At 41.5% G+C, this 25,436-nt stretch overlaps 3 protein-coding genes across 4 annotated transcripts in view; 2 read left to right on the top strand and 1 right to left on the bottom strand.

The window, feature by feature from the left end:
* Nucleotides 1-16,773, bottom strand: part of LOC144684796 (cleavage and polyadenylation specificity factor subunit 6-like) — a 65,098-nt gene extending 48,325 nt beyond the window's left edge. The window contains exons 1-3 of one of the 2 annotated variants that reach the window (XM_078549027.1): nt 16,643-16,757; nt 4,902-5,248; nt 3,643-3,852 (exon numbers count right to left, since the gene is read on the bottom strand). In XM_078549027.1, the coding sequence (XP_078405153.1) occupies nt 3,643-3,852; nt 4,902-4,988 (297 nt within the window). In that variant the 5' untranslated portion in view covers nt 4,989-5,248; nt 16,643-16,757. Of the gene's footprint in view, nt 1-3,642; nt 3,853-4,901; nt 5,249-16,642 lie in introns of both variants that reach the window. The other variant, XM_078549028.1, reaches the window with a different exon arrangement.
* LOC144684798 (lysosomal membrane ascorbate-dependent ferrireductase CYB561A3-like) overlaps nt 1-25,436 on the top strand; it is a 198,751-nt gene that overhangs the window by 54,654 nt on the left and 118,661 nt on the right. The window lies entirely within an intron of this gene.
* On the top strand, nt 16,893-23,705 carry sdhaf2 (succinate dehydrogenase complex assembly factor 2). The gene is made up of 4 exons (XM_078549026.1): nt 16,893-17,055; nt 21,293-21,513; nt 22,156-22,265; nt 23,214-23,705. The coding sequence occupies exons 1-4, from the start codon at nt 17,038-17,040 to the stop codon at nt 23,342-23,344; spliced, it is 480 nt and encodes a 159-aa protein (XP_078405152.1). The 5' UTR covers nt 16,893-17,037; the 3' UTR covers nt 23,345-23,705.

Raw genomic sequence — 25,436 nt, 5'->3', positions numbered from 1 at the left:
AATGCAAACATTTCCCAATCTCTCACCATTCAAAAAAACTCTGCTTTTTTATTTGTCCACCAATGTGGATAACTTCATACTTCACCACATTGAATTCCATCTGCCTTGTTCTTGCCCACTCACCCAACCCTTTATAGCCTTTTTGTGCCCTTTTCGCCACTTACTTTCCCATCCAATTTTCTATCATCAGCAAACTTATTTCTTATTACTTTCAACTAGTGGTCTTTTTCCCTGATTCCCAATGATTTTAATTTTGCTAGGGCTCCCTGATGCCACATGCAGTCAAACTCTGCCTAGATGTCAAGGACAGTAAATTTCACCTCAGCTCTGGAATTAGGATCTTTTGTCCATGTTTGGATCCAAGGTCTGAAACCAAGTGATCCTGGTGGAACCCAAACTAAGCATAGGTTATTGATAATTAAGTTCCACTTGATAGCACTATCGACGACACCTTCCATCACTTTACTGATGATTGAGAGAATACTGATAGTGTTAATTGGTCTCCTTTTGTCTACTTTTTATAGACAAAACAGACCTGGGCAATTTTCCATTTTGTCAGGTACTGCCAGTGTTGTAGCTGTATTGGCACAGCTTGGTTATGGGCACAGCTAGTTCTGAAGCACAAGTCTTCAACACTACATCTGGAGTGCTGTCAGAGCCCATAGCCATTGCTGTATCCAGTGCGCACAGCCATTTCTTGATATCACATGGAGTGAATCAAATTGGCTGAAGACTGGTAGCTCTAATGTTGGAAACCTCAGGAGGAGGCCGAGGTGGATCATCCACTCAACACTTCTGGTTGAAGATGGTTGCAAACTCAATGGGTAGCAGGTCCACTCATCTCACTGTTTCCTTAAAAGCATTTTTAAAACAGTCTTTACATGCATCACGTTCATATTATAAGTATTATACAGTATAATAATTTAGATGGGGTCCATTATGGCTAATCCATTTGAAAAAGGGTCCCTTGACCAACTACGTTCAAGGACCACTGGGACAACTTTTCAAAAGGTACATTATTGGCAAGTCCCTCTCCTGTAAGGATAGCAATCAAAAATAGGACTTTCCTATCATATTGCCAAACAAAATCACAACACAGTCTGAAATCAGGCCTTTCAATTCTTGGTCAAAGAGTCTCTTTGCGACAAGACATCACACAAATTCCGTATGCCCACCTAGACAGAGAAGGAACTATAAGAGACTTTCAATGTGGCACCTGAAAAAGAAGGAAATGTCATTTCAATTTAGTTGAATTTTGGGAACAGGTTACTCGGTTGGTGGAGGTAGATAGCCTGGTTGACACTTCATACGTGGATTTTAAAAAAGCATATGTTAAGATGCCACACAATAACCCACTAAAAAAGGTTAATCCTCTGGGAGTAGTGGGCAGATCATGGAATAGCTGAAGAATTGGTTTTATATTAGTAGGCAGGAAGTTGTTATTAATGGTAATGGTTCTGCATGTGGACTGGTGACTAGTGAAGTCCCTCAGGAATTGTGTTAGGGCCACTAATTTTCATATTTACCAATAGTCTGGAAGAAAGCGCCAGGTAACACAAGATCCACTAGTGATTCAATTGGCAGTTTTGCCTTAGGACCTTAGATGAGAAAAAAGGATTACAAGCATATCTAGGTGTGATGGGGGAAACAGACCTTCAGTTGCCAGATGTCATTTAATATAGAAACCTGGAACATATATAAATCGATAAATGTAGTCTCATGCACATAGGTAGGGTAATGCCAAACATGTACATACAATGCGAGGTTGTGAACTTAAGACCATTCAGTGGGATAAAGATCCAGGTGTTACAGTATCTCATAAGATTGACAACAGGCCTGGATGAGTGCACTAGCCTGGATGACTGCAGCTCCAACAACACTCAAGAAGCTCAACACCATCCAGGAAAAGCAGCCCGAATGAGTAGCACACCATCCATCACCTTAAACATTCACTCCCTCCACCACCGACGCATAGTGGTAGCAGTGTGTACCATCCACAAGGTGCACTGCAGAAACTCACCAAGGCTCCTTCGACAGCTCCTTCCAAACCCACAACTTCTAAAACCTCAAAGGACAAGAGCAACAGATGTTTAGGAACACCACCACCCACAATATCCCCTCCATGCCACAAACCATCCTGGCTTAGAAATATATCACTGTTCCTTCACTGTCACTGGGTTAAAATCCTGGAACTCCTTTCCTAACAGCACAGTGGGTGTATCTACACCGCATGGACAGTAGCGGTTCAAGAAGGTGGCTCACCACCATCTTCTCAAAAGTAACTAGGAATGGGCAATAGACGCTGGCCTAGCTAGTGATGCCCACATTCCATGAAAGAATAAATTTTAAAAAGATGCAGGTTATAGCAAAAATGATTGAATAACCAGGTTGCAGTATGAAGCCAATCCAAAACCAAACAAAAAAAAAACTGTATTTTTATATGTCCTTCGTAAGGCCTCATTTAGAATACCATGTCCAGTTTGATCCCTATACATGCTAAGTGAAGTAGAGGTCCTAGAAAAGGACAGAGGATGACGACTAGATTGGTCCAGTTTAAATTCTCTTAATTACCAAGATAGGCTTAGAGAGCAGGCTATTATTACTCTAAAGCACATACTTCGAGGAGGTCTGACAGCCATCTGTGGAGAGAGAAACAGAGTTAACATTTCGAGTTTGTACAACCCTTCTTCACAGCTCTGAGGAAGAGTCATACAGACTTGAAACGTTAACTCTGTTTCTCTCTCCATAGATGCTGTCAGACCTGTTGAGTTTTTCCAGCATTTTCTGTTTCTATTTCAGATTTCCAGCATCCGCTGTGTTTTTCTTTTAATATATTTGAGGAGATTGTTTAAGATCTTTTAAAATGGTGAAAGGATTAGATCTGGTCCATGTGGATCTGCTATTTGAATTAGATAGGTTAAGGAGGACATGTGGATATTGATATAAGTTGGATATCAGGAGGCTTTCTTTTTGCAGAGTCATTGATCTTTGAAATGACCTGCTAGTTCATGCTGTGATTTCTTGGAACTTGTTTGATTACCTTCGGGGTTGGACAGGAATTTCTCATGAGTTTTTAGCTCCAGGGTCGTTTCCTCTGTTTCTTTCCTGTCCGAGTAGATTACAATGCTGTTGATGGGTGGTAGCAACAGGGACCATGGTGTTAAGTTGCACAATGATGATACATGACAGCCTCAGTGGAACATTTGGTCTTTTCCCATCCATTATTTTTGTTTGTTTATAAGCATTTGGCAGAATTAATTCCACGAAAAGCAAAATCTACCCATAATTCTCAGTAAGCGAAGCCTTTCTGTAATGTGAGGATGAGCAAACAACTTCACTTGTAATTAGTGTAAAACAGACACAACTTAGAGGCAATACTGGCAAGATTCATTCCTCTCCAACAATAAGGAGAACTGACAAAAGCTACGTTTAGTCCGTTTCCCAAAGCAGGCCAAACACATCGAAGTTGAATTGTTTAGCCAATAAGCTCAGGAATAGAGGGAAAAAGGCAGAAAAATAACATGACAGGTTGTCCCCACCAGGCCTCTTGAAAACTTTTCGGTGTGTCCAAATACAGTTGCCATCATTGGACATAAGGTTTTGTACATCGGAGTCAAGCTAACCAGGTATAGATTCACTCACCCATGTCAGGTTTCCTACATACACAGCTTGCCGCTTGCCTCCGTATGTGTAGACTATGGTCGGCCTGGCGCTATTGTCAGTTTTCTGTTGATCACCAGGAGTCCGTGGTAATATCTCATCAAAACTTTGATCTTCTTGGTTATTACCATCAGCAGCTGCTATTACATCATCATAAAGGTCAACTTGATCGTTTGTAGTATAATCAGTCTCCTGAAAGAGAACCCACACATTTTATTTAGGACAGTGTCTTCCTCAATGAAAAATTTGATGGGGGTGGGGGTGAGGTTAACTATAATCATGATGCATTTTAAAACTATATGCTATAGTAGCTATCTAATCCTCAGCACCTACAGTGTACTTTTGTTGGAGTTTGCCATAACCCCACCATGCCCTTGTCTTCCCTCTTGAAGGTGCCAAATCATACTGAGGTATGTTTCTAATGGCACAGGAGGCCCTCTGAAACTAAACCCAAGTAATCATTCTTGTGAGCGCATCACAGCTAACCAAAACTCTCTCCTCACCTGACAGCCACACATACACTTTCCAAAAGGAGTCACTAGATAGTGAAAAACAACTGATTACCCTGCTCTCTCAGACTACTGGGTCTATTTGTATTATTCTAATGTTGCCCAAGGTGAAATCAGCTAATTTATCAGGGATTAAACCTACAACTGTAAGAATTAGCAGAGAAACAGAGCTAACTGGAATACTCTTTGAAAGAGCTGGCTCAGACTCGATGGGATGAATAGCTGCTTTCTGTCTAGTACTATTCAATAATTCTCTGAACATATGGTGTATTTATCCACTAAAACAATGCTGTTTATCATGGATTTAGGAGGGAAGGCCCTGCTTGACAAATATTGTCAACTTCTTTGTAAATGTGATTACATATAAGTAAAATTGTTCCTAGAATTATAGGATTTAAAGCACAGGGAGTTGTCATTCTGCAGGTCATGCTCGTGGATCCCCTAAAATATATTTTATATGGACTTAGATGGGTCAATGAAAGCACTGCCACCAATGGTGCAGAAAAATGAGGGGGTAAGGCCAGGAAGATACTTAAAAACAAGGGTGAGAATTTTAAATTCTGGAGCTGGGGGAGCTGAAGCTAATGTCAATTGGCAAATACAGGGGTGATGGGCAAATGGTGAAAGATATAGGCAAGGAAATTTTGGATGAGCTGAAGTTTACAAGGATCGACAGATTGGGCAGGAAAGCATTGGACCTCAGGAGGAGGCCAAGATAGATCATCCACTCACCATTTCTGGTTGAAGATGGTTGCAAATGCCCCAGTCTTGTCTTTTGCACTCACTGCTAGGCTCCACCATCATTGAGGATAGGGACATTCATGAAGCCTCTTCTTTCACCACCACCATTCTTGACTGGAAGTGACAGGGCTGCAGAGCTTTGATCTGGTCCATTGGTTATGGGATCACTGAGCTCTGTCTGAGAGCATGCTGCTTCTGCTGTTTAGCATGCATGTAGTTCTTCTGTAGCTTCACTAGGTTGGCGCCTCATTTTTACGTATGCTTGGTGCTGCTCCTGGCATGCTGTCCTACACTCCTCTTTGAACTAGGGGTTGATTCCCTGGCTTAATGGTATTTAACTGAGTGAGGGATATGTCAGAGCATGAGGTTACAAATGTGGAGTACAACAATTCAATTTCACATTTTGTCCATAAAATTCATTTTAGGTACAGAGCTCATTCACTTAAATAATAGCATATGAAATGAATAACCATAAAAAGAAAGAAAATTACTCTGTTCTGTTGCTGCTGATGGTCCACAATGCCTCAAGAATGCCCTGTTTGGAGCTGCTAGATCTGTTCTGAATTTATTCCATTTAGCACAGTGGTAGAAAGAACACAACGGAGGGTATCCTTGGTGTGAAGGCAAGATTTGTTCTTCAAAGGACTGTGCAATGGTCACCCTACTAACACTGTGATGGGCAGATGGATCTTTAACAAGTAGACTGGTGAGAGTAAGGTCAAGTTTGTTTTTCCCCCGTGTTGTTCTCGCAACACCTGCCGCAAGCCCAGTCTGGCAGGTATGTCCTTCAGGACTCAATCAGGAGTGGTGCTACCGAGTCTCTCTTGGTGATGGATATTGAAGTATCCCACCAAGGGTATATTCTGTGCCCTCGTTGCCCTCAGTGCTTCTTCCAAGTGATGTTCAACATGGAGAAGCATTGACTCTTCAGCTGAGGGAGGTCTGTAGGTGGAAATCAGCAGGAGGTTTCCTTGTCTATGTTTGACCTCACGCCATGAGACTTCATGAGATCTGGATCAATGCTGAGGGCTCCTAGGGCCACTCACTCCCAACTGTATGCCACAGTGCCGCCACCTCAGGTGGGACATACCTAGGAATGGTGATAGCGGAGTTTGGACCTTAGCTGTAAGGTACGATTTGATGAGTGCGACTATGCCAGGCTATTGCTCGGTGAATCTATGGGGCAGCTTTCCCAAATTTAGCATGTCCGTAAATGTTAGTAAGGAGTTTGCAGGGTCGACTGAGCTGGCTGTGTAATTATAATATCGGGTGCCTACATCATTTCTGGGTGGTTGGTCCAGGAGAGGGGCAGGGACTTGGAACCGTTGGCAGAGGGGGCCAAGGGCAGAGCACAACAGGGGACTGATGACAGAGTGCAACATGGGCAAGGCAAAGAGACACAGGAGGAGAGAGGGAGAACATACAAGAAAGAATGGGAGTGGAACAACTGCCTTTTAGTCATGTCATTGTTCCCATTCTGGGTGAAGATGATTAAGTAATTCCCTTGTTATTCATGCCGGAGCTTGTTGTGGTGATTGGATTGATTTTACATAATTTTGTATTTTGTAACAATCTCCAGTCACTGTGCTTTGCTGGAGAAATAATCTAACTTTTATTGGGTGGTGGTGTGATAATTCCAGTGAGGGGTTTTGTTTGTTGTATTTCATAGAGACTTTTATAGAATAGACTCTGCTGAGTTAATACTGCTCTAATGCACTGTTCAAATAATTTCCTCACTGAAGAAATAAAGTTTTCTTGTTGTAAAATGCATTGTTTGCTGTGGTTCTAGCGTAACTCCCATCCTGCCTCCAATTCATTGGCTGACAGTGCAACTCAGTGGCTGACAATGGTTTTGACAGATACTCTGAGATGATAGTTCTACAAATTGAGGCATTTGTCTAAACAGGCAGCATGGGTACAAGCCATGAACCCTCAATCCTCAGGGCCCACATATAAGGTTTAAATTCATGTTCTCATTAATTTACATACAGCTAAAATTATTGAAACTAACAGGTCTTGGTGTCCTTATTTAGGATTTATTGACCAGAAAGATCACAACAAAGAATAGCCCATTCCAAATCTTCAGACTCAAAAAATTCAAACAGGACAAATCTGCACATAAAAAACTGGAGTGAAAGCAGTTGAGTTTCCTGGGCTTCATGGGGCTAATTATGAGGATTTTGGGGCTACAGGTTGGATACTAAGCTACACATACAAGTTCCAATTAACTGCAATGTTCATCCATTTTAGTGATATTGTTTGAGAGATAAATATTGGTTTGGGCATCAGAAACAACCTAGATTTAAGTGCTCAAGTCTGGAATGAAGCTTGAATCCATAACCTTCTGACTCAGAGGTAAGTGTGCCACCAGGAAGCTATAGCCGACAGCTGCGTTTGTTTCAGAAGGTTTACTGAACAAAGAAACACGGGTCTGATTCTCAGTTAAATGTGTCAGAGTAAAAATTCACCATCACCAATAACAGCTGGCTTTTTGGGTGGGAGGTGAAGAAGCAGAAAAGAACAGACAGCTTGTGGCTATAGAAGCAATTTATGGTGATGAATTAGAAGTAACACAGAAAATATAGCTAATGACATTAATGGAACCAGAACCAAAAAAAAATCTGAGCATTACACACTGACTTGTCATTAGGTGGCTCAACCTGGCCGCACATTTGAGCCTAACTGGCAAACCTCACTACCACCACCACCCCCCCCCCCCACCACCCCCCCCCCCCCCGCAAAGGAGTAGAAAAAGTACTCAGATTGTAGATTGTGTTTATTGCACATATACCAGGAAACCTGAGGTTTTCCCTTTCTTTATGGCATTTTACAAAGAAGCTTACCAGTGGTGGCAAAGTGGTATTGTAACTGATCTAGTATTCCAGAAGACCCAGGGTAATTCTCTGGGGACCCGGGTTCAAATCCTACCATGGCAGATGGTGAAATTTGAATTCAATAAATCTGGATTTAGAAATCTGAAAACCACAAAACGATTGTCGTAAAGACCCACCTGGTTCACTAATGTCCTCTAGGGAAGGAGATCTGCTGGCGTACGTGTGACTCCAGACCCACATTGCCTCTGAACAGGACAATTAGGGATGGCAATAAAAGCAGCAACACCCACATCCCATGAACTAATAAAAAAAATTAAGAACTTTAAAACTCAAGGTCCCTCTTCAGGAGGTCAGTTTGTTAATCCAGTGGTTACTGCTGCTCTTTCAGCTTCACAGAATTTTCTTGCAAATAAAGTCATGACTCCCCTACCTTATTAAAATTTTTATCCTGCTGTCCCCAACCAAGACTCAGAGGCAAATGCTATAAATGAGCACAGACACAGATCGTTTTGGTTCTTTGGTAGTATATCAGGTGGCATTTTAATCCTCGTGAGCCTTTTGGACAGCCAGAAAAATATATTTTGAAGTCACTCAGTTAAATTTCAATATGGCTCAAATTTTCATTCTATCTGCAGGTCTGGCCTCCTTTGGCTTGCCATTTCAATTTCCACTCTGACCTCTCAGTCTTCAGTCTCCAACAACTATCTCATCTGGGATTTTTTACACCATCTAACAATTTACTATTTGGCAACTTGCAAATTCGTTAACTGACTCTGTATGATTGGTGTAACTGTTGAATCTCTCTTCTCATCTGTTTTCAAGCCTTACTAAAATGCCTTTTAGTCTTCAGTTCTGATGAAGGGTGCATCCTCAAGCAGTGACCTGTATTTTCTCTTTACAGGTGCTAACTTGTTTTTTAATCTTTCATGGGATGTGGGCATCGCTGGCTAGGCCAGCATTTATTGCCCATCCCTAACTGCCCTTGAGAAGATGGCGGTGAGTTGTCTTCTAACTGCTGCAGGGCATGTGTTGTAGGTTCACCTGCAGTGCTATTAGGGAGGGAATTCCAGGATTTTAACCTAATGGCAGTAAAGGAACAGCAATTTAGTTCTAAGCCAGAGTGGTGTGTGGCGTGGAGGGGAACTTGCAGCTTGTTTTCTCATGCATCTCCTGCCCTTGTCCTTCAGGGCGGTAGACGTTGTAGATTTGGAAGGTGCTGTCAAAGGATCCTTGGTGAGTTGGTGCAGTGCATCTTGTAGATGGTACACACTGCTACCTCTTGGTGACGGAAGGAGTGAATGTTTAAGGTGGTGAATGGGGTGCCAATCAAGTGGGGTGTTTTGTCCTGAATGGTGTCCAGCTTCTTAAGTTGTTGTTAAAGCGGCACTCATCCAGGCAAGCGGAGAGTATTCCATCACACTCCTGACTTGAGCCTTGTAGATGATGGGGAGGCTTTGCAGAGTCTGACTGACCTACTGTGCATTTGCAACATTTTCAGACTTTACTGTACGATTTCCAGCAATGTTCACAAACTATTTAATCTGTTTAACTGTCAGTAATGTATTAAACTTGTCAGATATCTGCAGACTTCCAGAGGAGAGGGAGATGGATCAGTGCAAGGGGCAGTGGCCAGAAAGAGGCATGATGTTAACATTTAATTTGTTGCATTTGAGACTGCTGAGACACACAGGTTGTGACCATCAAAATACATTAACAATGGACTATAATCAGGACCAGTGGTACAATGGATGACATTCTGGTTTTTCACCTTTGAGATCTGGATTTAAGTCCAAGGTCAGACTGTCTCCTCCCAAGACTAAGTGTTCCACCATGTGATATGAGTTCAGGAAATTCAGCCTTCTTGGAGATACAGAACAACAGCATGAAATTGCCTTGATTCAGTATTAATTTGGAATTTTACTTAAAAAAGCCGCAGACAGTATGTGAGAGAAATGGATAAATGTCACATTGGAGCAGTAGAGTTTAGGGTTCCAGCAGAGTAGAAAGAGCTCTACTCTGCATGCAACCTGGAAATGCTCCATTGATAGTAGGTACACTAACATCACTTATGAGAACAAAACCTGTGCAAAATACACCTGTCAGATAACTGCAACTTCCCTGAACCTCATTAACAAGGTTGTTTTATGAGTTTCCAGGGGTGAAATGTTTCCAACTTCCAAGTAAAACATAGAATTTTGAGAGCAGGAAGGATTCGGATTATTTTAGGTAAGCACAACTATGAACTCACTGAAGGAAAGGAAAATTAATTCATATCAACACAACACAGTCTCAAAATATCAAAGCCCATATTATTCTGCTTATAGTGCCAAACAGAAGCTGGCATTTCCCCCATCTCACTCAACTCAAATTAGTAAAGACACATTCAAAATGCTCAATGCTGTCATCAGGTTCGTTTAATATAGTGAAACTTCTATACTAAAAGGGGAAAAGAACTCTAAGCCAGCACACTCTATATAGTGCTGTGTGTAATATTTTTGACAATACTTCAAACTGCTCCCACCACCAGTGATAAGCAAACAACCAGTATTGCACAGCTCATTACAGTCTCTCTGAAGAGAATGTTCAATGGTACCGATGGGTATTGTAACATTTCAAATTGATACAGCGCAAAAGTTTCTGACACAGATCGTATTACATTTTCTGAAGTCCAAGCAAACAAGTGGCTGTTTTACTGTAGATGAGACCAACTTCACTAACCCATTTAGGTCAGCTTGATTACTGGGGCCAGATTCTCAGCACCAAAAGATGGAGCATAAAGTGTGGGCGCGGGGCGGGGGGGTGCAAAAGGAGAAGCAGACCTGCATGGAAATTCGAAAGTCTTAAGTAAGGAACAATGCTCCTCAGAACCTGTTGCTGTCTGAGTATAATCTGTACGCTTTCCACATAATGAACAGAAATCTCTTCTTCCTTCAAACAGTATGCTTTGTTGAAAGTTTTCTTGCATCCAAATTTCAGTGATGTATTAAGTCGTTAGCAAGGTCAACATGACAAAAAAAATGGTGACTCTACAAATGCATGGTCAAATGTACAAACTACACATCTAAAGTTATATAATAGCAGACACCTTGCCACACTACAGGGAAATCCCAAACATCATCAGATACAAAAATACAATCAAGAATCTTCAATATTAGCTAACACTGCTTCCTGCACAAACCACAAACAAATACTTACTTCAGCCACAGATTGTACAAAAACACTACTGAAAATGTAAAAATGAATCCAGTAACTTTATCACATCCATTTCAGGGCTCTCCCTAAAGCATGACTGCATGATTGTAGTATGAAGCCTTACAGACCAAGATGATCTTGCATTCAACCCCTGTCCTACGTTGATTTAGCTGATCTGTGCCAGGTAAATAACTGGGCCAGTCATAATTGGCCTAAAAGTGCTCATGGGCTAGGGAAGGACAGTGCCAGAGTTCCCAGTCAGGACTGTTATCTAGTTACTCCTGCTAAAAAGTGGGACCACATCATGATGGATCCACGGTCATGCCCAAACAACCCAGGGTTCTCAAGAAAATATTGCTGAGTCAATGACAGAAGCCATTTTTAACCAGTAATTCACTTGGGGAAATCAGTATTCCTGTCTAAGTACCAGATATCTAATCCAAGGCCACAATTTGTGCAAAGCCACTGCCCAATCTGTATTATTCTGCATTTACTTAAAACTAAATACTCAAAAATAATTTGAGCTATTCAAGAATAACTAAAAATATTGGTTACATAGTTCATAAAGTTCCAGGATTAAATTATGGCATTCAAATTTAAGCATTCCAGGAAGATTGGACCAAATTATGTGGAATTCAAACCTGCAACAAGCAGCAAATATCATCCTTCCTCCAGCTGTATCATTCAAAATGGATGAAATTAGAAAGATTTTCATAAAATATAGTACATCTCCTGTGGCATTGCCCAGATAATACTATTTTATTATAAAAGCAACACAGAATGTAGCTTTGTTAAACTCTAAGAATTTAAATGTCAAAAATACATTGGAAATAATTTTGAAAATTCCATTTAAAACTAATGAGTTAACTTATTTACTAATTCTTTAATTTTAAAATTACCTTCTAACTCAGTTTATAATAATTAGATGAAGCTGTAGTTGGTTTGAATATCTTATTTATGTGTAATACAAGGAAGTAACTAGCATAAATACATTTAAGGGGATGCTAGAAAAGTATGTGGGGGAGAAAGGAATAGAAGAATACATTGATCGAACTAGATGAAATAGGGTGAAAGGAGCATGCATGCCAGTACAGGCCAGTTGGGCCAAATGGCCTGTTTCTATGCTGTAAACTGCATGTAATTTACCATGGAGCACACACAGTTGAGTGTGTTGAATCTAGCCTGTACCTTTGAGGACAAGCGCTAATTTTGCTGTAAATAGGTACACCTCACATAAATTAGAATTTAATTTCTGTTAGTGAGGAACATTTGTGGATCTCCAGAAGTCTGTAAATTTCCAGCTCAATCTGCAAACTCACTTCACCAACTGAAATCAACCTATAATAGACCCTGGACTGAAAAACCTCTCTTTTTGCAATTTTCACACTTTCCCCTTTTTATCTCTGGAAGATTTGAGACCTAGAACATTGAAATATGGCACACACAAAACTTTGGCAGATTAAACTAATTGATGAGTTATCAAATCTAAAAATGTCTTCATTTCAGCCTTTTTCAAGGTCTATAGCACAGACAGTAAATACACAAAGTCAATGGCCGGGATTTTCCGACCCCATTGCGGGTGGGACCTGCCGCGGGCGAGATGAGGCGGTGCCCCAGCCAGAAGTCTATTGACTTGCAGCGGCACCGGACAATCCCGGCAGCAGGCAGGTGTGGAAAATCCCACCCTATCAAACTGTAGACTAAGAATGTACAACCTGCAGCCTAGAGCTAAGTACCCAACACTCCCCCTCCTCCACCAAGCCTGACAATCTGGCCCTTGAAGCTCAGTTAGATGAGTCCTATTTGCCATTATATTTATTATTTGGTTTGTCCTGTTTGAATTTTGACAAGCTGGAAGATTAGAACAGACTGTTGCTAATTGGTGGACAAATCCTAAATATGAACACCAAGATGTGTTTGTATGAGCAACTTTAAATATATACAAATTAATGTCAACATGAATTTAAATTTGTATGTGAACCCTGAGACACCATGATGTATCTTTATGGCTGCAGAAAAATGTAATCTAGGATAGTCCTGGTGTGGGAACTGAAAGAGTATGTAATTCATGAGCTTGATCTTAAAATAAGTCCAAAGTTCTGTTAGCATTCTCTAATTAGTTCACTACTGAAGCACCTATTGCATGTCCAGATTTAGATTTCTTGCTGAGAAAACAGCTAGAGGACTACAGAGATATTTAAAGGAAAGGGGAAACTGGAGGTCCCAGTTTATCGACTGCATTTAGGAACGCTTGTATTCAATTATTATTAGTCGTTTGGTAGTATAGAACTTGAGCACTGCTGAAAAAAGAGATATGTCAAAGCTTTTTGTCTTGCACTCATCAGGACACTTCGTAAGAATACCAATGTAAGGGGAAAACAACAATATATACCGTATGTGAAGAGTGCTGATTGGTTGGCAAGTGGATTCTGTTTGGTAGAGGCGTTGCCATGGATAATGCACCAGTGATGATGACTGACAGTTAACTGCCAAGCATTGTTTGAAATTTAAACCAGGCAGCTTGACCCTGAGGAATGAGTCAGCAAACGGCTGTCAATTATTTTGTTTGGCTGAAACAGGTGCAATGTGTGTACATGTTCTTTCTGTCTGCAAAGAACGGGGCCCTCTGTATTACTATATGTAGCTTCCAATACACACAAATGCTCTACACTGCGAGCCCAACTGACAATCTTAAATTGGTTGTCAGCATAATCCTTAGCACACTGAGGGTTATTTAACAAATGTTGTCCAATCACAGAATCACATCTTATGTTGGATGGTGTCTTTTGAGTTTTGTAAGCACAGCCTGGTTAGGTACGGTCTATGCCTTGCCTGTTGCGAACAGTGGCTGGGACATGCTGTTTGACAAGATCTGCTAGTGTTTGCTGAAGCATGTCTTAGATGGAATGACACCTAACCTCCTACCCCTTGCATATTTCTGATATGTGGATGATAAATCTGCAGCTGCATGTAATAATTCCTTACAAATCTTAATGGGTTCCATCCTGCATGAAAATTCACCTTTGAAATGGAGCAGTCAAATAAACTCCCCTTTCCTTGACATACTAGTTGAGAAATCTGCCAGGGGGGTCACTTCCACAGTCTACTGCAAGCCTATGCTCACTGATCAATATACCCGTTGGGATTCTTACAGTTCCACATTCTATAAGATTGGCCTTAATTGGCAACCTTGTAAATAGTGCCCGAGCCATTTGCTCACCATGCAAGCTTGATTCTGAAATTGGGCACTTCAAAGGCATCCTGCAGGATAATGGCTACCCTGATCAGATCATTTCACTCTGTATATCACACACTCATGAATAGGCCTAAGGCTGTCACTTTTTGGCTCTGAAAAGTGTCCAGTCTACTTCAAATTACCCTGGAAGGGCAAGGTATCTCAAAAATGTGAGCAACAGGTGAAGCTAGCTGTTTCACACTGCTACTATGCAATAGCAACAACGAGTGGTATTTGCCACTAACAGGATGCTGCTGTCAAGCCAAAAAGACATTCTACCTATCACACAAATGAGTAATGTGGTTTATGAATTTCAGTGCCAGTGTGATGCTACATATGTAGGCCATACATCCCAAATATTGGTGGATTGTATCAAACAGCATGTCCCAGCCGCTGTTCGCAATGGGTAAGGTACAGACCATACCCAGCCAGCCCGTGCTTGGAAAACTCAAAACATAGTGTCCAGCAATAGATGCGATTTCGCGATTGGACAATATTTGCTAAAAAGTCCTGTGTGCTAAGAATTACATTGACAACCAATTTAAGACTGTCAGTTGGGCTTGCAGTGTGGCACATTTCCATGTACTGGAAGCTACATATACACAGGGCCCTGTTCTTTGCCGACAAAAGGAACATGTACACACATTGCACCTGTTTCAGCTAAACAAAGCAAGTGACAGCCATTCGCTGACTCATTCCTCAGGATAATGCCTTAACCAATCAGGGTCAAGCTGCCTGATTTAAATTTCTAACAATGCTTGGCAGTTAACTGTCAGTCACCACCACTGGTGCATTCTCCAGGGCAATGCCTACCAATCAAAGTACGCTTGCCAACCAATCAACACTCTCTTCACATAGAGTATAAATTGTTATTTTCTCCTTATATCAGTAACCTTGCGAAGTGTCCTGATGAGTGCAAGACAAAAAACTTCGACATGTCTCTTTTCTCAGCAATTTCAATTATTGCAAATATTTAGAGCATAGCAATACACAGAACTGGAAAAAACATTCTGATCCATTTGGCTGATACCAAAGTTCACGAAACACTGCAATGTATTCACTTTCATAACCTTCAATTGTTTTTTCATTGTAGAACCATATAACTGTCTGAATTGGGATAAACTATTTGCTTCCAATGTCTAAAAACAAAAATGATCCATTAAAAACAAAATTCGGATTTTTAAATATTATTTATGAATGGGATGTTTTTCATCCATCATTACTTAACATCACATTTTTCATTCATCCCATTTGTTTCACCGACAATTTTACTTTCAAGGAACCAGTATTGAGATTTACATTAGTAATAAAGTACCCTTAGCCTCTCCATTGCTAAAAGGTAACCACTTTTGATAGGCGTACAATGAGTCTTTGAGTAAATAACAGAAAAGTTAGAGATAACAAAATGCATTAGCAGGTATAAAGGTTAACTAAAACACCTCAAACCTGCAAAGAAGCAAAATAAAATGCGAACAGGAGAATCTGGCATGAAAACAGATCACAGCTAAAGTTGCTATGAGGACATTTAGAGTTGCAGGTGCATAGGAAAGGAGTAATGTTCTTAGGAGTTTACATTGACTTTGATTGAACAATGTCAGGGGACTTTTATTTTCCATTTCTAACTAAAGGTCTCCTTCCAAATCAATAACTTGCTTTTCTCTTATCAGATACTGCTTGAATATGTAAAATGCAAATTTTGCAGGATTTTCTGATTTTATTTCAGATTTGCAATTTTCACATTTTCCCCTTTTTATCCCTAGATTTTTTTCCTCTCAAAGAACGATAAATGTTTGTATTAATCACTCAGGGGCAACTGTTTACTAAAATGCAAACATGCTGCCAGAGACATGGAGAAGCCAAGAAACTATATAAACGTTCAACAAACACATCAGCAAATCATTCAGATCGCAAAGGTGAAAATCCAAACCTTGTCCCTTCCGAAGATGTCGGCGGACCAACTGCAAATGCCAGCATTTTATGTTTAATTTCACTTTACTAAACTGTCACTTTATTTTTAAATAGGATTTCAGTAAAGTGCACCCATCAAGATGTCGTTTCTAACCTCAACACATCAATAGTTTTTAGTTTAGACAGATCTAATCTTTCTTCTATAAATATTTGAAAACTTCAACATAAGAAGATCCAGGGCCAACCCACACTCTTCGGGTTTAAGTTCTGCAAAAGTGGATTCCGACCATTTACTTAAACATTTGAGGATTTTTCCCCACCCCTCTAAAAGGTCCCAGACAGGACTCAAGTCCGAGCTGACTTTAAGCTTCCGATTCTCCGGCAGCGGTTCTCTCAGTTCATGGGTCGGGGAAAAGAGGTTCACCCGGTTCCTCCAATTCGAGCCAAGACCCGAGGCCTGCCAGCAAATCCCAGCCACACTCTGCGTCTCAGGCCTTAACTCAATCACTCCACTTCCCCCAACTCGGCACAACTCTTATACCCACAAACTTCCACTCACTCACCTGATTAAACTCTTCATCCGCGTAAATGTCGATCAGATCGGCTCCCTCGGCCATTCCCCCAGCCTCGCCGCGCGCATACGGACAAACACCCGGACACCTTTCAGGGAGGGACCAGGCCGCATCGGAGGGACGGACCCTCTGGTCCGCGGACACCGGCATACTTCCGCCCCCACTATTGACACACGGAATCGACTTCTGCCCTCCTAGTGACATACGGAACCCACTTCCGCCCCGCTCACCGTGCCTGCGGATCACAGGAGCCCTTCAAGACAGTAGTTCTCCAGCAGCGGGCTGTCGCATTACAGAAGCAAATTTCATTGTTTTCCTGCCCCTCTCGCCAGTGATACTTTCCAGGAAACCTAGAGTAACTGCTGTTACCTTGAAGAAGGTGGAAGATGTCGGTGGTGCGGAGTGTGAGTAAAAGCGGCAGAAAAACAGAGGAACTGGGTTTAAAATTACCTTTCAGAAAGGAGATATGGGCCTTGGAAAGGGTGCTGCGCAGAGTCACCAGAATGATGCTGAGATTCATAGGGATCGGGGTGTCCTAGTGCATGAATCACAAAAGGCTTGTATGCAGGTATAGCAGGTAATTAAGCCTCTAGATAAAGGGGGAAAAAACGTGCCCAACATCGCCCTCATACTGATGGCCACCTTTGTGTGTGGCTGCATCAAGCGGTGCGTAGACCCTCGGTATGCAAACACCAAGTGTCACTACGTGCTGAGGTTCTACCTGTCCCCGGTGTTGCGAAGGATGGGTCTGGCCACGCTGCCGCGGAACGCTCCAAGAAGTTGGACCGTGCCGTACCACCTGTCCCTCGTGGAAAAATTTATGCAGAAAAACACCTTTGACCACAAGTCCATCAGGCAGTGGTCAGCACGTAACGTCCTAGAGGCCCTGAGGGAAAAGGAGAGGGTGGACCCTGTGGGATGGTTCCCCGAGCAGACTGTCAAAGTCATTTGGCAGAATGCCTCATTGCCAGAACTTTCCAACAAGCACCAAGACGTGGCTTGGCTGGTGGTGAGAAAGGCCCTCCCCGTCAGATCCTTCCTACACGCCAGGAGTCTCACCCCCTCTGCACGTTGCCCTTGAGGTGGCTGTGGTGGGGAAGAGACCGTTGTTCACCTCCTTGTGGATTGTGCCTTTGCAAAGAAAGTCTGGAGAGAGATGCAGTGGTTGCTGTCGAGGTTCATCCCGAGCAGTTCTGTGACACAGGACTCTGTGCTCTACGGGCTGTTCCCAGGGACACACACCGAGACAAACATCAACTGCAGCTGGAGGATCATCAACTCGGTGAAAGACGCACTTTGGTCTGCCCGAAACTTGTTGGTCTTCCAGCACAAAGCGTTGTCCCCGACCGATTGTTGCGGACTGGCACAATCCAAAGTCCAGGACTACGTGCTGAGGGACGCACTAAAGCTTGGGGCAGCTGCCGCAAAGGCGCAACGGGGAAGGGTCGCTGTCTAAGACCTTTCTGCCACAGCGCACCGAGAGACAGAGAACTGTTTAGAGCCCCTCGGGCTGTACAGCTCAAAATGAAAGGCTGTAAACGATTGTAATATTGTTTGTACTGATGCACCTGGTGATACATTTTGTAAAAGTTTAACCTGGATTGTACCCTTGTAATGGTGTTTTTGAAATGGTTTGGAATGTGATTGAAGATATTTTATGAATAAAGTATATTTTTGCAAAAAAAAACAATGTTATTGTTTATTGTGAGGGTAATTGAATATAAAAATAGGAAGACGCTGGTGAGACCATATCTGGAGTCCTGAGAACAGTGTTGGTCTCTATATTTAAAGAAGGGTATAAATGAATTAGAAGCAGTTCAGAGGTTTACTAGACGAATACCAGGAATGAGTGGGTTGTCTTATGAGGAAAGGTTGGACAGGGTAGGCTTGTATCCACTGGAGTTTAGAAGAGTAAAAGGCAACTTGATTGAAACCTTTAAGATCCTGAGGGGTCTTGACAGGTTGGATGTGGAGAGGACATTTCCTCTTATGGGAAAACCTAGGGTCACTGTTTAAAAATAAGGAATCACCTATTTAAGATGAGGAGAACTTTTTTTCTTCAAGGGTAGTGTGTCTTTGGAACTCTTCCTCAAAAGGCAATGGAAGCAGAGTCTTTAAGGCAGAGGTAGATTCCTGATTTTTTTTCTATTTGTTTACGGGATGTGGGCTTCGCTAGCTAGGCCAGCATTTATTGCCCATCCCTAATTGCCCTTGTTCATGTAAGAGTCATTGCTGTGGGCCTGGAGTCACATGTAACAGCTCATTTCCTTCTCTAAAGGACATTAGTAAACCAAATGGGTTTTTATGACATTCGGTAATGGTGTCATGGTCCTCATTAGACTTTTAATTCCAGATTTTTATTGAATTCAAATTCTACCATCTGCTGCACTGGGATTCGAACCTGGATCCCCAGAGCATTACCCTGGCTCTCTGGATTACCAGTCCAGTGACAATACTGCTATGCCACTGCCTTCCCATAAGCAAAGGGGTGAAAGGTTGCCGGGTATAGGCGGGAGGTTACAATCAGATCAGCCGTGATCCTATTGAATGGCAGAGCAGGCTCAAAGGGCCGAGCGGCCTATTCCTGCTCCTAATTCGTATGGTTGTATGTACTGGGGCTCAAAGAGTTTAAGTTCTGGAGGACATATTGCTAAAGTTGGCTTATCTTCCCTTGCATCGAAAAGGTTCAGCCTTAATTTAATCAAGATCTTTAGAATAATTAAGAAATTCAATAGGGGAGATATGGAGAAGGTTTTTCTTCTGTGGGGGAATCCAAAGCAAGGAGGACACAATCTGCAAAATAAGAACCAGTATATTCAGAAAAGGGTAATAGAAATCGGAAACACTCTCCTTCAAAAAGTTGTGGATGCTGGGTCAATTGAAAACGTTAAAACTGAGATTGATGGTTTTCTGTTAGTAAAGAATTAAACAACCAAAATGATTCTAGATAAATTACAGGATTAGCCATGATTGAGCTGAATGGCAGAACAGGCTCAAGGGGTTGAATGGCCTACTCCTGTCCCTTTTTCTGATATGAAAGGGGAAAAAAATCATTCTGTGCAATCCCAATTCAATTGCGCCTTCAATATGTGCAACTCTTGAGATTTTTCACCAGCATCGGGATCACATTCCACAATTTGGTTTGTTTTTCTATGAAAGCTGCAAGCCGGTTGCCTTGAACATGGAAGAATTTAACATCACAATAAAAGAAAATAATGCGAACATGAGATCTGAAATGAGAGAAAATGTACAACAGTTCAGTAATGGAAAGAATTTCATTTTTAATCAGAGCCCTGGATGATTAAAGTAGTAGTGATCTGGAATCCATTGCCTGAAATGACAGTAAAAGCAGATATAATAGAAACTTTTAAATGAGAATTTGATAAATTGCTTTAGGAAAGAAAATCACAGGGCTATGGGGAAAGAGGTGAGTGGGACTAATTGGGTAACACTTTCAAAGCACCTGCACAGGCACAATGGGCTGAATGGCCTCCTTCCATAGAATGGTTATGGTGCAGAAAGAGGTCGTTCAGCCCATCGTGTCTGCACCAGCCAAAAATGAAAAAGAAACTAGCCGCTTATTTTAATCCCCACTTTCCAGCATCTAATCTGTAGCTTTGCAGATTACAGCACTTCAGATGCAGATCCAGGTTCCTTTTAAATTCATTGAGCGTTTCAGCCTCAACCACCAACTGAGATAGTGAATTCCAGGTGCCCACCGCCCTCTGGGTGAAACATTTTTCCTCATGTTCCCTCTAATCCTACGACCAATCACCCTAAATCTATGTCCCCTGGTAATTGACCCCTCAGCTAGGGGAAACAAGTCTTTCCAGTCTCCCTTATCTATGCCCCTCATAATTCTGTAGACCTCAATTAGGTCACCCCTTAGCCTCCTCTGTTCTAGGGAAAACAACCTTATCCTATCCAATCTCTCCTCATAGCTGCAATTTTCAAGCCCTAGCAACATTCTTGTAAATCTTCTCTGCACTCTCTCCAGAGCAATTATGTCCTTCCTGTAATGTAGTGACCAGAACTGTACACAAAATTCCAGTTGTGGCCTAACCAGCGTTTTATACAGTTCCATCATTACATCCCTGCTTTTGTATTCAATACCTTGCCCAATGAAGGAAAGCATTCCATATGCTTTCTTGTCCACCTGTCCTCCTACCTTCAAGGACCTGTGGACATGCACTCCAAGGTCTCTCACTTCCTCAACCCCTCTCAATAAAATTCCCATTTATTGAGTATTCCCTTGCTTTGTTTGCCTTCCCCAAATGCATTACCTCACACTTTTCCAGGTTGATTTCCATAAAATTATATGATCTAAAGCTACATACTCACTTGTCCAGTTATGATCTACTATGTGTTCACCCTCCACTCTACCATTGGTGGCTGAAACTTCAGCCACTGTATCACCATTTGTCGGTGACTCATTGTATTATTTGTGCTCCATCAGTCAAACTATTCAATGCCTCATGGTAACTTGGACAAAAATTATTATAGTGAAAATTTTTGACTGATATTAGGCTCTGATTTCAGTTTATTTGACACTCAGAAGTTGAAAACCAAGAGATATGTAATTGGTCAGGAAGGGATTAATATGCTGAGGCTTGACAGAAAATCCATCTTGTCCCTCTGCAGGTTCTGAGCCAGTCCAGACAAAGCCTTATACGTACCATACTTGGTGCTTGCTCTGTCCGCGCGTATCGTGGAGATACTCCTGATGATGAAATGAAAGACATTTTTCAGATACTGCTTCCTCCGTGGGAAGAGCGAACCAATGAGCCAGTAGATACAAAGCGAGCACGCCTGCTGTACGAGAGCCGCAAGCGGGGAATGCTAGAGAACTGCATCATACTGAGGTAAAAGTGGACTTTGGATTTGAAGATCGGAGTTATCATCTGCTTTAGCATTTAACTCTCTGGCAAAGACATTGTTACATGGTTGTACTGCTTTTTTCCCCTCATGTTTCTGGTGGCACTTTGCCTAATTAGGTATTATTCCCCATCTAGTTCTGAACAGAGAATGCTATTTGGGACAGTGTAGAGGGAGCTTTGCTCTGCATTTCACCTAATTTGAGAATACTTAATATAAAAACATAAAATGATGGAAATACTCAGCAAGCCTGGCAGCATCTGTGGAGAAACAGTTAATGTTTAAGGTCGCAACCTTTCATCAAAATATTTTATACTGGTACTAATGCAAAATATGCTAGTTAGAAAATAGTCCCCATGCTTGCCAAAATTAACCACAGATGTATGACACTGAATGAGAACAAATTGCCTAAATGTGAAATAAAAACAGGAAATGCTGGAAATATTCAGCAGATCAGGCAACAACTGTGGAGAGAAACAGAGTTAACATTACAGATCGATAACCCCTGTTCTGATGACTCTGGCTAAGTAACTTGCTGCATGGTACACTGGCCAATGAGTCATTCAGCTAGAAATAAAAACAATATATTTGATTATAATGTATTATGCCTGATAACTTTCTTATTTCAGTTTCTTTGCCAAAAAATATCTAAATAAAATGACAGAGAAGCAGCTGAGCTTGTACGATAAACTGATAAATCAACCAAGCAATGACTGGGACATTTACTACTGGATTACAGGTATGTACAGATCCAACAATGCTCCCTCTTCCCTGCCCTATTCCCCAACTTCTGATTAGAAGGTAACCAATTGTTGCATGGTAAATAGTTGGTTTCTGAATTTCTTTTTCATTTTAACTTACCCCAAAAAAGTAATTCCCAACCTCTAATGGTTCAGTGGATAAATGTGGCATGTTGTTGTACCAACATTTACAGAACAGCAACATCTGTCTGTACAGCACTGTTAGCTGATAACTGGGGCATAAATTAGAGCATTATAATTAGTCTCACTGTCTCAGCCCTTAGGAGGGAAAAACTGACTAAGGATACCGCTGTTGATATGCACACTTAAGAACAAGACATAGTGCCAAAGAGCAGGAACTCCTTACTGGCACTGAAGCAAATTGTAACAGTTCTCCCACTATACCAGTTGAGATCAGCTAATTCAGCGCATGCTGCGGATCAAACTGTGTTCTTTCTGGGTGCAACATAAAAATCAGTCATTAGGGAAGTTGAGGGAGGAAAACATCCATTACTGTTGCAGTGTTTTGTGCTTGAACCTGCAGCTTGTTTTATAACTTTTTTCCAGGACCTTGTATAAGCAATTTACGTTTGATTATTATCCAGTGATTCCTGAAGATGTTGATGGGGGTCCTCAATCAGCTCAGTCAAGTAGATACCCATTGTCTAAACTCACATATGAAGTAAAACAGTTTTTCTCAGATGCTGAAGGCCTGTTGAAGATCATGAAGTTGTATCCCAAAAGACAAGCCATCAGGAAAGGGAGGAAATCCACACTGTACACATAACCCAAATTAAATTTATTTTCAGAATTTAATCTTTAGGTGGGAATTGTGCTGTTTCTGGGTTGAAGAGGGTATTGGGATCAGTCTATAGTCTTGTAGTCAATCTGGAGCTTAGACACACCGTGGATTGTGACCTTTGTTTTTATCATCTTCATCCAAACAGAAACCAAGCCAACTCCTCCAGAATTTGATAATGAAGTAATGACCTTGCTGAAGGAATTCACCAAAAATCGCAACATGGAGCAGAGGATAGGGCAGCCTGCTCTTGATTATCTCTTTGAGAACAAAAATTAAAATTGAATTATTTTGCTCATAAAATGTCTGCTGACAAGACTTTTACTCTAGATCACTTGAGTAAAACTAAACATAAACTTGGAAGTTCAAATATTAACTAGTTTATTACCATTAAAAATGGCTGAGGTAGCACTGGCTATTTTTGAAGTGAATGAATCACTATCTGTTTGTGTATAGGAGCTGAGCCGATGGGATCTTATCCAGCAAAGTGCCAGCTCTGAAATATGAATAGTTCTGTGTCAGAACTGATTTGCTTCTGTCAACATCTGTCACTGAAATTGAACTATATATGGTCTTGTATAGAAAAAGTAAAGGATTTAAGTTGATGCTTTGAAAATAAATAAGCTTGTTTTCTGAACAATGGTCTTATCTGTTTTATAGAATCACTGAATGGTTACAGCACAGAGGGAGATCATTCAGCCTGTCATGTCTATGCCAGCTCTCTGCAAGAGCAATCCACCTAATCCCACTCCCTCTATCAAAAGTAATTTGGTGATTTGGTGCAGCATGTGGATGGCATTGGACTGAGTTACTCAGGATCACCCTGTGTTCTGAGGAGTGTTAGCTGATCTCAGCAGAGGATTATGATGGGTTTCAGCAATGCCACCCCCTTCCCCCATCATTTTGTCAAAACTTACTTATAGAATCAAAAGTTTATGGCATGAAAGGAGGCCATTCAGCTCATTATTGTCTGTGCTGGCCAATAAAGAGCTATACAGCCTAATCCTACTTTCCAGCTCTTGGTGTGCAAGCTTGTAGGTTGCGATACTTCAAGTGCATATCCAAGTACTTTTTAAATGCGATGAGGGCGAACAAGGAAAGCTAGTGTTTAGATCCCTTGCATTTGATCACTTATGAAATTCAGAGCGCAAAGAGGATCGTGTCGATCACACAGTAACTCCTCACTTAAAGTTATAGTCGCTCTTGGAAGTTCCACTCCAAGCCATTCACCATCCTGATTTGGAAATATACTGTCATTCCTTCACTGTTACTGGGTCAAATTCCTGGAACTCCCTCCCTCCACCACGTGGACTGCAGCAGTTCAATGCGGCAGCTCACCACCACCTTCTCAGTGGCAATAAATACTCGCCTAGCCAGTGACGCCCACATTCCATAATGAATTAAAAAAAAGATTGCAACTTTAAGTTAACCAACTTCAAGTGAATCACAGGTTCCATAGGAATCATAAGAATGTTAAAACCAGAGTTAGGTTCCTTCAGACAATTCTTGCCCAATGCACAAGTTGAAATACTGCACAGTACATAGGCAGTACTGTTCATTCCTAGCTGAAATAACTTCCAAAATAAAATAAATCACTAAATATTAAAGAAATACAATATAAATTCAAATTAGTTAACACTCAGCATTCTCTCTTTCTTCTTAGTCAATCCCTTGGGTTTGGGGATGACTTGCTTCCACTCTGGTTCGATGGGTTTTGAGACGATTTTCAAGTCCAATATGGGATCCACAGACTCTACCACATGTAGGGCAGCTGTTTCTTGGATGGTCAGTGAGATGAGTTGTTTGGAGGTTTTTGCATTCTCACCGCCGCCTTGACTTCAACTCCACATGTTCCTGACAAAGTCTGTGTTCAGTGCCTTCCCAAATGAATCTTCTCCCGAACAAAAACAGAATTACCTGGAAAAACTCAGCAGGTCTGGCAGCATCGGCGGAGAAGAAAAGAGTTGACGTTTCGAGTCCTCATGACCCTTCAGCAGAACTGAGTGAAGTTAGGAAAGGGGTGAAATATAAGCTGGTTTAAGGTCGGGGTGGGGGTGGGGGAGAGAAGTTGGGGGTGGGGGGGGCGGGGTTGTAGGGACAAGCAAGCAGTGATAGGAGCAGATAATCAAAAGATGTTACAGACAAAGGAACAGGGAGGTGTTAAAGGTGGTGATATTATCTAAGAGAATGTGCTAATTAAGAATGGATGGCAGGACACTCAAAGTATAGCTCTAGTGGGGGTGGGGTGGAAAGACTGACAGGGTATTATAGTTATAGATTTAAAAATAATGGAAATAGGTGGGAAAAGAAAAATCTATATAAATTATTGGAAAAAACAAAAGGGAGGGGGAAGAAACGGAAATGGGGGTGG

Source organism: Cetorhinus maximus, chromosome 9 (genome assembly GCF_964194155.1).
Source record: "Cetorhinus maximus chromosome 9, sCetMax3.hap1.1, whole genome shotgun sequence".
Taxonomy (NCBI): Eukaryota; Metazoa; Chordata; class Chondrichthyes; order Lamniformes; family Cetorhinidae; genus Cetorhinus; species Cetorhinus maximus.
This window is presented reverse-complemented; position numbering and strand designations above follow the sequence as displayed.